This window comes from Manduca sexta, chromosome 2 (assembly GCF_014839805.1).
Source record: "Manduca sexta isolate Smith_Timp_Sample1 chromosome 2, JHU_Msex_v1.0, whole genome shotgun sequence".
Taxonomy (NCBI): Eukaryota; Metazoa; Arthropoda; class Insecta; order Lepidoptera; family Sphingidae; genus Manduca; species Manduca sexta.
The window spans coordinates 1,999,507-2,013,221 of NC_051116.1; the positions used below are offsets into that span (position 1 = coordinate 1,999,507).

The window sequence follows — 13,715 nt, forward strand, 5'->3', positions numbered from 1 at the left end:
ATTTATCGAGCAGAATATTTTTCAATGATTTTTTATGTTTGTCGAAATCGCGCTGTATCCTAAACTGGCCCTTCCTCTACTATTTAAAGACCGAACAATTTCTTTATCTAACACCTAAATCTTCATTTTCAGCCACAGTAGACTTGCTTTTATTATCAACACGTCAAAACTCTTGATTATGATGAAGCGATTGCCGATTATGTCGTCTTATTGGCCGTAATTAACATGTCTAATAACGCCGTAGTCATTATAATCAAGGAGCAACCACAAACATGATTACAGAGAACCAAATTACATACCAAGTTCGCGCAGTCAAACGTAATTACCAGACCTTGGAAGTTTATTGAATAGGCGGGTTCCATGTGGACTTGGTTGAAGTTGGCTTGTTAGATTTCTTATTACTAAGTACAAGCTTATTATTTAGAAGGGTTTACTAATTAACGTAGCTTTGCTGCAGACTACAGGTTTAATTACCTACATTATAAGTTTTTAATTGAATACCAAAACTAAATGATAGTGTATGTGCTGGTGGTAGGATATATTTTATATCCGCCCGGATAGCGACCACCGTACACAAGGTGTTAAATCCGTCATAGTGGCTCAAGTAAGTGTGTCGTGTTCCAAGATCAGCTTATTTTTCTTATTTTTTGTCGCGGAGAAAGTCCTTTATTACTACCGCCCAGACTTCCTGAGGGACGACTGAGCGGTTATGTTGGGGTAAACGTTGCCTTGCGGCCCGACGAAGAGCCGCCCGGTTTTGATGGCGACCTTCGGGCGGCCGCCGGGCCGAGTCCCTAACCCTATATACAACTAAACCTACGCAACGGCCTACCAGCTAAAACTCCGCGGGGGCCCTCTTCGGCGCATTAAGCACGGCTGCGGGCTTCCTCCGACGGGAGTATCTAAGTCTTCGTCCGCAGCCGCCCCTAATTTCCAAGATCAGCCTGTGTATCCGGTACTCCCAGGACGGCATAAATGTGTTCACTGCCGAGGTCATCATCTCTCGTCAGTCGACATTCTATTGGACTCCACTTCACTTACCATATAGTACAGCGGGGACACGCTGTGACGTATAAAAAAACCCTACTCCCCCTACAAAAGTCCCGCCTCCTCCCCTCTCTAGTCCAAAGACGTCAATGACTTACAATTCAAAAGATTCTTCTGTCAATGTTTTCATAGCTCATCGCTAGACCACAATCTCGCCCGTAGTCCTAACACGTATGCCCGCCGACAGAAAGTCGATGGAGTTTTAATTGCAATCCGCGCGCGCTGCACAATAACCAACGTTTTATTGAGTTGTAATAAATTTGCGGCTTCTAAATGAGTTTCATTAGACGCATTCTTATCTAGTGCTACTATTACTTTCAATCTAGCCGGTTTATTTGTTTCTAGTATTATCACTTTCTATCTAGCAGTTCAATCCGTAATCTTAGATAAAAGTATTCCTGCGATTTTTTCTCAACTGCATAGTCCCTGGTGAAAAAAACAGTTTAATCTTTAATCTCATATCTGAGTATTCCTGCAACTATTTCCTGATCTGCAAGGCTCCTAGTGCAAAATAAAATAATGCCTCCTGGATTCAGTGTGTTCTTTTAATGCTCTCTTACTTTTCACAGGCTGGTGAACTAAAAGACGCTAGTGAGGCTGAGGAGGCTGGTACCCTGCACTGCGTAGCCCTACATTAGCAATGCTCCTGATATCATTAATAGGTAGACAAAACTTAAGACTCTTCGAGCGTCATCGCTCTGTGACATAAAATGCGTGCAACTGCCGATCCTGTCTTACAGGAGTTGCAGTGGGTGTGAGGGCGGGATAGTCTCGTAGAATTATCATATCACGAGCTGTCTAATTCAGCTATATGCATAGGAAACAAATATTTATTAATTTGGTCACCAACAATTGTTTACATCAATACTTATGATTTAAATATAAGTTAGGCGGAAAAGTTCTGGAGTGGCGACTACGAACCGGAAGACGCAGCGTAAGCAGGCCACCCACGAGATGGACCGACGACCTGGTGAGGGTCGCCGGAGTCCGATGGATGAGGGCGGCCCAAAACTGGTCCCTGTGGCGCTCAATGGGGGAGGCCTATGTCCAGCAGTGGACGATTCCCGGCTGTAATGATGATGAAATATAAAACCTAATAAAATTATGTTGAATAACGTAACATTTAAAACTTGGCAAAAGTTCAAAGTTTAACGTAGTAAAATAACTATAATATTACATGACATCCGGTATACAATCATAAAGACTTGGATAGCTTGCCAAGAGAGAATTGTACCAATGATCACATGATCTACAATCCATATTCCTCCTACTTGCCTGCCCGAGCTAGCTAAAATGGCTAATTTAAAATGCCCATAGTTATATAAGTAATTTTAATTGTGATTTAGAAATAATAATAATTATTCCTATACATTTTGACGTATCATAAGTGCAACTTTGTTCGCCTACGTGATAAATAAATTTTAATTTCATTGTTAAACGCTCTTTTTACAGTTAACATTATATTAGCAAAATAATTTCAGAATACAATTTTAGACATTTTTTTGACAACGTCCAACCAGAGAGAATAATAGAATAGTCGCCGCGTGACATATCTTATCTTCTGCGAGCGTGACCGCGCAGCCGAATACTTCCGGAAACACCTTATGTCATCGGCTAGGATAGCGGCGCGTAACACAATATTAACAAAATCAGGTCATCGTCGCAAACTCGGCGAATAATATAAGCAAAAAACATTCAACGCTTGAAGCCAATCGTCTATAAACGCTGAAGTCCGTACGTGCTTCTCTGTAAGGGCCTTAATGCGAATATTACGCGACAACCTGGATCCGCGAGGAATAAATGCTAATCTTGAATATATTTGACTAGGTGCTATGACTGGATATAGTTGTAGGAAGGTTGATTTTTGGTAGACAGCAACTTATCCGTGCCCTTGGTATTGCCCCGTTTAAAGGACGGTGACCACTTACCATCAGGTGGGCTGGTTGTGTGCTTTGGGAGGCTATAAAAAACCGCTAGTCTCGGGCTCGATGCGGAGGAAATCGTATTGAGTTTTTCTGTAGTATCAGCCCAGATCTAGAATTTATCTGATAAATGGAAATCAGTTCGAACCGTATTCGCGAGATAAATAAATCATGTCATTTATCACTTAAGCTACTTTTTATACTAAAAAATACACCACAGTGGCGAAAAGTCCATAAAACCGGATTCTTGCCGTTCCCTTTATGAAGGCTTTATGTAGAATCTAATTATCATCAAAACTATTTGCAAACCGCATTTATGCATATTAGTATCTATATGTTATGTCGGGTTTCCTTTTGGAAAATTTCACCTTTCACCACTGATATTCAATATAGCTAGCTTTGTTTTCATTAGGACCTTGCGAAACGACACTTCACTTGGTGGGTCAACACCCAGTCAGTCAACACTGATGAGAGATGATTATCCCTCGCCAGTCTACACAATTATGCTGGCCTGTTCGAAACTGGATATACACAATTTTATCCCGTGATAAGTCACACGCGGGTGAAGCAGCATGTAAAACCTAGTTCATTTAACCCGCCTGATATCACAATGCTTATTAATTGTGTACTTAGCTGTTAAGGATTGCTACAAGAAAACCCTCTCATTCGCAATGGAGTGTTTCACTCCCTCCGTATTCATAGAAACAGGTCGGAAATTAACACTTTATGGTTAAGACACTTTATATTGCCCACTAGGCATGGCTTGCGACACTGCGCGTGTAAAAAAAATTATCGAAAAAAGACCTGTTATGTATTTTCCGAAATAAAAAACAAAAACTTGTAAGTTGTAACATATTTTAAAAATATTACAATTATTAATTTAAGGCTGTACGATTGCTGCTACCTTCGCCTATAAATCTTGTATTTGAAAAGCGTAGTGTTTTCGATTTTATTCTATTAAGTACTAACCTACATGACACATACACTTTCCGTAGTATTCTAATGCTCTTTGCATACAATTTTCTGGAAACGTCTCACAATAGGGGACCGGCCTATGCTTGATTTTGTACATTATTCTATGTGTAATGGCTTCAAATACGAAAAAGAAGCACTTCTGCGAAAACAGCATAAAATTGGTTAAAAAATGAGCGAGTAATTCATATTTAAAATACTGTAATGGGCAGAAGTGGGCGCGATGTGGGGATATCGCTTCATCTCTTTCTTTCGCACGCGTCGTAATTCCCGATGACGTCACATGTGGATATTTTGTCTCTTTTTTGTTTCTTGTTAATTACCCCTTCCACCGAAATTCAAATGCTTATAACTTGTTGATTTTTCACTGGATTTTAATAATTTCTTTGGTATTATAATTTATATTATGTAAATATTAGATAATTGTTAAGAACAAAAATGAGTCCGGTACCCTATTGTAACCTAGGAAATAGCAATAACAGGAGTTCAGCATTTAGCCCCAAAGACATAAAACAGTATAGACCGGCCATCAGGCGCTCCAAAATTTATTACCAAAGAGAATTATAATATATATGGAAAGTTATTAACAATTGATACTAGGTTATTTAGAATGTCCATGAGACAGGATGTAACAAAAATGATATTAATACAAAAATAATATATTTATCGAAAATTTGCTAATATTCGCATTAATAACGTGCAAATCACTATATACAAACAATTTGAAGTATTTTACATTGGTGTTTTGCTATTCCACTGTAGATTGAGTAACCATCGCATGAGCGCAATATTTTTGTATAACAATCTTCCCTATATCCGCTCTTTATAATCTTAGGACCCTGACCCATACCTACAAAGTAAACATAACACCTAGAATATCATTACCATTAACACATAGGCATATGGCCATCGAAAACTCATTTACCGTCAAAATTGGTAAACACTGGACGCATCAGCTCCTCGTAATAGCATTTAAAGGGTCCGGGTGACCGGGAACAAAACGAACCTTTTACACGCCTCTGGAAAGACGACAGGGACGCAGTCTAGGGAATGTGTGGGTGATACAAAGTTTAAGACCCCAAATACGTATGAAAGCATCGATTTGTCTAATGTCTAATCTGTATAAAATAGTTCTTTTTAAAATTGAACTATTTTTCGGATTTTATCGCGGTTTTAATTATTTTAGTTTTCTCCCGACGTTTCAAAGACTTTGCAGCCTTCATGGTTACCATGAAAGCTGCAAAGTTTTCGAAACTTTAATTTCGTAAAGATCGGAAACACACATTTTTTGAGTACTACAGTCGCTGTGGCCATACCAAAATTGATCGTAAACCAAATTTAGATGAAATCCAATTTTTAAAAACACAATATTTGACAAACAATCTCCGACATTTTTAATAAACAAACATCCGATCACCAGACAAATACACCTACACTAAAATACACTCCCTCGAGAAATTCTGAATCCGTCCACCACATCGTGCAATTAAAATCTATTCTAATAAGGCGCGCCTATTTATTTTGACAAAGGGGCTTTTAGGCTCGGCAAGATTTGGACAATGAATTCAGTCAAAAGGTGTGGAACACTGTGGTACATCTGTTAAATAGAATTAAATTATGTAAAATAAGTTACCTCGCGTACCTAGCGGACCTTTTGTTAAAAGTTATTTATTATAATACCGTCACATTAAAATTATTTAGGTTCTGTTTAGACTTAGGCCTTTCGACGGTGAAATAAAAATTCTGGGATACATATTACGGATGGAATAAAGAAAACATTTATTATTATAAATCTGATAGCTGATAGAGACTAACCCCCTTATTCATAAACGTTTTTTATCTAAGGACGAAGTAAAGCTGTGATAACAAGCCTGTTTCTCAGTGCCCAACGGCACTGAGAAATGGACATAGGGCCGTTGTGATTGGTTATTATTGTTGTATTTCAATATAAGCCAATCACAACGGCCCTACGTCTACGCACTGCGAAGACTGCCATGCCGTCAGCACTGAGAAACAGACTTGTTATCACAGCCTTACTCGGTCGTTAGATAAAAAAACGTCTATGAATAAGGGGGTTATTCTAGATCTTTTTCCAAGGATCATAATAAAATTACCCTGTGCGCGGAAATCTAGGAGACGAAATGGTTCAAATAAAATTATAACACACACAAATAATGATTTACATAATAGTGCACTCGAAATTAACTTTTCTGAGTAGTTGAACAAGGAAAGAAAAATATTAAACGTCAAAATAAGATGTTTCCAAACCATTCAATTAAAATGGGATTTGCATTTCTAAAAAGCTAACATAAAATTAACATCTCTCATTGTGAAATAAAAATGAATGTAATAAATCAAACCTTACATTTCATTTACTTTTCTCCAGGATACTTATTAACAAATTCAAAAAGTCATAATAGCGCCATCTAGTCATTCGGTAGTAAAGCACGAATATATTGTACACGTGCCATTCTATATTTATAATAGTAGTATACACTAGATGTCCCTATTTTACAATTGCAAAGAATACGAACCACATAACCATAATTCGTAAAACAATAGCCAAAGAAGCATCATTTTATGCATATTTCACTAATCGTGTTTCCATCACATTTATAATAGGGTACATGACATAAAATCATATTTCAAAGGTTGAATAACAAGAATTTCTTTGCCAAAATCTATTTATTAACTATGTCAATGTATCCTCAGAGCGTATGTACTCTCCAATATCAGCCTGGTGGAACACTATAGTCGCTAGAGGGTCCGCACTCCTGCACTCTGCGGTTGTTCGGGCAGCGACTCCAAACCCTATGGGAATGTCAGACATGGTCTGCACCACCACTCCTTGGTGTTTCGGTGTGTTTTCTGTTATTCTGCCTAGACCTGGAAAAGGTTTTTTTTATAAAATAAACAAATATTTCATATATAAAACTATAAGACCGAGAAAGTCATAAAAAAAAATAATAAATGCAAACTTAGTTACACTTTTAGGAATGGAAAACAAAGCTTATATTTAAAATTTATAAATGCAATTAAGTTTGGTTTGAATAATATTATGACGACACCACTGTCATTGACCATAAACAATTTCTTTTGAAACAAATATTTTTTATTAAATAATCAATGATTTTCCCTTTATATTTTAACTTATTAAATTTATTTTATTACTAATATTATTTGACTTTAATAACTATGTGGGTAGTCATTTTTTTTCTTTTATCATGTATTTGCTTAGAGTTGAAAGTTACCATTATTATAAATTTTTTATTTAACTCTTAAGAGCGTTTACGTGCCGCGCGTGAAGTCAACTATAGGTAATTCTTCGCAAAATTCACTCACACAGAGCCGTTGCGTAGCTGTGTGCGTAGAGTTAGCGCGTCGGCTATCTTTATAGTCAGACCAACCAATTTTGATCTTTTCGCTTTAATTATCTAATTGGAATGTAACTTATGATTTATGAATTTATGATAAATGAAGAATTCTATTATTAAATATATAAGAATTCATCATGAAATAGTTTATATGTATCATTTTGTAATTATAAAAAAAAAAATAAACATTTTTAACAAATTTTAACGGCAATTTTACAAATTGTTATTTTTACTTTTTAAATGCAAATGCTTAAAAAATTTAATCATTTGCATTTAGAAAAAGTACCCTTTAGTAAAGTGGAGCTCATCATGAAGCCGAAAGATAGGCACCAGAACTCCGTAATCAGACAATAAATCAGGAAAATTACTATGCTACGATGTTTATAATGGACCACATAATTACTCCATAGATCTGCAGTTTTTAATATTTAGCGTATTGAAAGTTTAAATTAAGTCATTGGAAATTACATATTGGAATTTATATTTTGAGTCAGAAGGTGTATGTAATGAGATGTCATTTTTAGGTGTATAACTAAAAAGTGAGAAATAAAAGACTTCTTTTTTCGGAAGTTGGTTATATTTTTTTGAATAGTTTTTTTTTTAATAGGTATTGCTTCTCAGTGACATCGATCATCAATCGATCGATTGTACATCCATGTATAACAATTTACCAGTTTTATATCCATAGTTTTGCATAATATTTGCGACACACGACGAAGCAAAATAGTTGGTTCTGTACTTTTTTTTTACCAACAGCAGTCAGCTTTGACTGTAAGTATGGGAATACCGTCTTTTACATCGCCACAGGCAACATTTTTATCAGTTTCTTCCCTAGCGGCCTCTTGCATCCTGTCCTCTGCAGCTAATTTCAATCATTTAGCTAACTCGTCGTAACATTTCATGTAAACATTTTGCGTTAATATTGGTAAATCTATGGAAGCTAACTGTTCGTTTAAATTTGATCTACCAACTTCAGTCATCATAGCTTCATTCACAGTTCCACGATATACGTCCATACTATCAGTATCTCTCTTAGCGCTTAAATAGCTTAAATTCCATATTGCACATATTACACTTCATTAAAAATGTTGACTGCAAGCAAACATTCTCTTTCAATAGTTGTAAATGTTCGATACTACAACCTGTTGCTCTGTTGTGGTTATTGAGTGTTTTAATTTGATCCATAAAATATTGATAATCTATAATTTTGCGGCTTTTAATAACCTTATTTATTTTGAGTGTAATATCAGGCACGATTACCTAAAAATTAAAAAAAATATATAGAATATACTATTATTGTTATCGAAGTTTACGCAAACACTACATACTTAAGTAAAACTGCATATGGATCTAGACGCGTTTAATTTATACAAGTATAATGACGCCGAAACCTGCACAGGGTTAAACGTCAGGATAAAATTATATGTAAAATTGATGTGAGCGTGTAAACCTAAACTAGCCCAAATAGTTAAGAAGATAGGTATACTAACTACTACTAGTAGTTTTATTCACTAGCTACATAAATTAGCAAATCCCTTATTTCTAAGGTTCAAAGAGGAGAAAGATATAGGATTCCGTCTCTCGTCACTTGAATTTTCTTAACAGTGCGCATCAGTGAACACAAAAACCTTGTTATTTGAAACTAACTACTCACGTAGCGGTTTTTACTCGCGCCCGCCGTGGTTGAGAAACGGCTGTTTTATTTCCAAAATCATGACGACCGGAGATCTGTGCGATTTGTAACCACCGCGGTTCCGATTATGTCCTGCAAACTTGGCGAGCGATTATCGCAAGGCGGGCGGTTACAAGATGGACAGTTAACGGTCAGTTGAGTTCCAGAACGCCATGGACACATATCAGAAACGATCACGATGGAGGAAAATGGCGTCAGATTTCTTTAACCACCCCTCCCCTACCGACTACTGCAGTCGCCCACCTACTAACCACAGAGCGCGCTGGTGCTACCGTGGCCCGCACGATTCTACTAGTTGGCCGCCAATACAGCGGGTACCGCATACAACCACGCACGCCGCGGGCGTAAAACGAGTTTTGAAATGTGCGTTTAGTCCATTGAAATGTTACAATTTAAGGACCGAATATTGCATTTCTTGGAGGACGCAATTTTATTTTTGGGCCATGTGTGGGGGGTCAATAGAAGCTTAACCTCAAGTTTGTGGGGTCGCCACCCTTGTCCCCCGACCGCCATCTTGGAAAAGGGGTGAAAACACTTTTTCGCGATATCTCGGAAACTATACGTCTTACAAAAATTTTGTAAAGCCATAATTTGTAGCAAATTGTTTTGCCTGCAAATATGTTTTTTCTCCTTTATCCCCAAATGGTAACTCATACCTTTTCTACCTGCATAACATTCGATAAGTTAAATTTGGTAAGTTCTATGGCAAAGAAAAGAGTTAGGAATAAATAAGTAAAGTTGTACGAATTTAACAAAAAATTGTAATAATATAATTACAATAAAAAAAATCACAAATAAGTTAAACATTTTGTTTCGACCGGATTCTCATGAGCATTGACGAACCCGGTAAACTTTGGAGCGCTGTAACAGCGTTTTAAATGAATGAACTAAAAAAATTATAGGGAACAATTTTCCTCAAAAGATCATTTACAAGTTAGTTTGAGGTAATTTTTTGTAAAATGTAAAAAAGTTATAGAGCAAAAAGAAAAGTTTTATAAACATTTTCTCACATTTTTGCTTATAACTTCTTTAATTTTTAATTTAGGGCAAAAAGTTATATAAACATATTTGTAGGCAAAACAATTTGCTACAAATTATGACTTTACAAAATTTTTGTAAGACGCATAGTTTCCGAGATATCGCGAAAAAAGTGTTTTCACCCCTTTTTCCATGATGGCGGCCAGGGGACAAGGGGGGCGACCTCACAAACTTGAGATTAAGTTTCTATTGACCCCCCACACATGTTCTAAAGATAAAATTGGGTCCTCTAAAAATACAAAGCTCATGTAACATTTCAATGGGCTAATTGTTTTTAGCTTAAGGTTCCATTTTTTCCTTCGAGTAACTATGCTCAAGTGTTTAATGAGTAAAAAAGCAACAACCATAACTACAGACGCATGTTATAACATTAGTACATCAATCTTTTAGCTTTTGCTTTAGCCGAAGTTTCAGCGTTGTTACGTTTCCTTTTCTTGCCTAGAAATAGCTTTACTTCCCATTGTGTCTGAAAAATATTAATATTATAATAATTTATAGTAACTACTAAAATTACTGTCAATCATTAAAGAAAAAAATATTTTACTTACTAAAGTACTAAGATGTGGCAATCACTGTATACACGTGACTATTTTTTCTACGCACAGCAAAGTCCAACTGGAGTCTCGCCGGAGCGACGAGCGATACGTCCTCTCTCTAGAAAGCCTCAAGGCGGACTAATTTGAAACGATTTGCGCGTTACGTTTTATAGTGGTATTTAAAATATTTATAGAAAAATAACAGAACTAATTTTGTAGAATTTTTAAATTGTATGTTTTTAAGAAGATGTTCTTCTATTATAGTAATTCAATATTATATTCAAATAAGTAAGATATAGTGATAAAAAAAAATCAATTAAATGACCAACATTTCTGAAATTTTCGAATTCTTTGAATTTTTATTTCTCATGAATTAAACATAAAAAGATATTTTTCTCTACTAACTTTTTCTTCAGGATCTTTTTAGTTAGATACAAATAACATATTGTTATGTTCCTTAGTGGTTTAAGATATTTTGAGCTTCGAAATAGACGTTCGAAGCGCAAATTTGAAAACCTCTGTTCAGTAATCATTAAACAATTTACAAATACTCAATAAATCTAAAAATTTTCTCTACTAACTTTTTAGACAACAAAATTTTCTATAATAATTACTAATTCATATGTTTTTAAAATAATGTTTTGATGGATATTATCTCCTTTGAAAAGTGCTGTTTTTGAGACATACGGCGCGCGGATGCGTAAACGCTCTTAAAGAACTTTCAATCCTGAAATTATTTCTATTCATGGTTTCTTTTTAGCATTATTATTCCATTTGTATACATTATTTTTATTTTAATTTTCACCTTCCCAAAGACATTCTTTTGTGTTTTCCGCTTTTCAAACTTTACGTTAGCAGAATAGTCAATAAATATAATAATAATGGTAGTTAAAAATTATACAACCAATCACAAATAATTAAATTAGAAATGGAACAAATAATAAGACCTATAGAGGGTGGACACCAGTGGCGAAGGGTGAAAATTTTCAAAAGGGAACCTGAAGAAATATTTTTTTTTCTACAGATGTAATACGCATTTCACAATAAAAATAAAATCAGTAAAATATCGTAATACTTAATAATTTCCTTTTAACATAAACATGTCTAAACGCTAGATTTAAAAAAAATCACATATTATTTTGAACATAGACTAAAAATGTCCAACAAAAATTATTAACCCACACTATACACAAACACTAATTAATACATTATAAATTATTAAAAAAAATTGCGCCAATGGCTCAATATTAAGCCGCAAATTCTCGGGTTACCCTGAAGTACACAGACACGCACGCACACATGTATTTTTACGTCACTTCCACAAGATTAGACAAAGACACCGCTGCCTGTGAAAAAGACAACAATATCGCGAGGGAAGCTATGCGCGGCCGGGTTCACTTCGAACACTATAAGGCGCGAGCACTGCGCGCGAGTTTCGATTTAACGAATTGATATAATATGTACCGTTATCGTTGAAGTATTGATTTAATTGAATAAGTATAAGATGACTTGTTTGAATATACTATTATTATTCTGGTTATATAGTTATGGTTTTCATTTATTTTTAATTCATTTACAAAAGGTAATCCGGTAGGAATCGGCTTGTATGGACGCTTCGCCACTGGTGGACACATATGATAGTTATTGAAACATAACTCCGCTCAGTGTTTCCGTATTTACATATTTTTTTTACAGGCACAGCAAATTGACCCCATTACACCTATTGTAAGTGGAATGGGGTCCAACAGAATGTTGACTGACAAGAGATGAGTATCCTCGACAGTCGACACAATTATGCCGGCATGTTGGGACTAAAAATACACTAGCCGATCCCTGAAGCCGACACACTTATATGGGCCACTATGGCAGGTTTTAACGCCTTGTGTATGGTGGTCGCTGGATATTAAAAATATCCTACCACCAGAACATATATCGTACCACCAGCTATTTATTGCGACAGCCACATTACACATGTTACCAAAATGAGTATTAGATACATACCACTTTTAATAATATGATGTCCATACAAAAACTGTTGCTCTGCAGATGGCTTTACCCATATCTTGAAAGGCGCGTACGGCGCTATGTAAGTCAGTGCGGTTATGTGTAATCTAAATTTATTCGTCTTTGTGAATTTTCCGAAGCATGTTCCTGCCGCTATCAAATTGTCCGGCTTGACTGTCTGTGCGAGGTGTAATAACTTCTCTGATATGTAATATACACGGTCTTTCTTCTCTCTAAAACAGTATGTGCCGTCAGGTCTGTCTATTAGAAGTTTTACGTTCACGCCGATGCTGAAGATGTGAGAAGTGTACAAAGATTATTATGAATTCACAAATTATTGTGACTTGAACTTACATATTTATCTGTTGATACTTACTATTTAGTCAATTTCTCGAATAATATCCGCGTCCGTTCTTCTGATAAAACTTTCATTTTTCTGTTTTTTACTTTTCACAATAATAAAAACACGTGTGTTTCGAATTCTGACAAGGGAATGGTTATGACACTTGACAGTTGTGAATGAAAACGAATGATAGGTTTTTCGACGAACTCGATTAAGCTAATTTTATTTTTATAATTGTTTTTAATAACATATTCGCAAATCTTTTGATTCCTAATAAATGTTATAAATATTGATATATCTGGTAACATACATAGCAACATAAAGGAATATAATGAAAGTTCCATATCTTAGATACGAAGTTTTTAAACGTTTAACATTTCGCGCGAACTTCAAACCTATTGACAAAGATTGAATGAACGTGGAACTTCGCAATCAAAACAACTTCATTCACTTCGTTTTCCGAGTTGGGGAGTGTATTGTGGTAAGTTTTTGAATTTTTCGTAAATATATTACTTTTCTCAAAGAAACTATCCTATCAAATAATTAGTTGTAATACCACCTGTTTACCGACGTCGAAAATAGCAAATACAGCGCCATTTTCATATTAATTTAATAGCAAACATCTGTTTTATGACCGTGAATGGTGAACGTAAGATTCGCACGTGATGTCAACAAACGATGGTTACCTTTTGTTAATTATACCTTGTATAATGTATATAGGTATTAGAATTTCGCATTCTTTAGACTATTTACCTTATGAAGTTCTCTTTAAGTTACAAATATATT

General features: G+C 35.5%; 1 protein-coding gene across 1 annotated transcript; it reads right to left on the reverse strand.

The window, feature by feature from the left end:
• Positions 1-6,607: 6,607 nt before the first annotated feature.
• Positions 6,608-13,123, reverse strand: LOC115452743 (60S ribosome subunit biogenesis protein NIP7 homolog). Its single transcript, XM_030181342.2, has 3 exons — positions 12,963-13,123; positions 12,584-12,876; positions 6,608-6,827 (listed from the first exon to the last, which is right to left on the reverse strand). The coding sequence occupies exons 1-3, from the start codon at positions 13,016-13,018 to the stop codon at positions 6,634-6,636; spliced, it is 543 nt and encodes a 180-aa protein (XP_030037202.1). The 5' UTR covers positions 13,019-13,123; the 3' UTR covers positions 6,608-6,633.
• Positions 13,124-13,715: the final 592 nt, after the last annotated feature.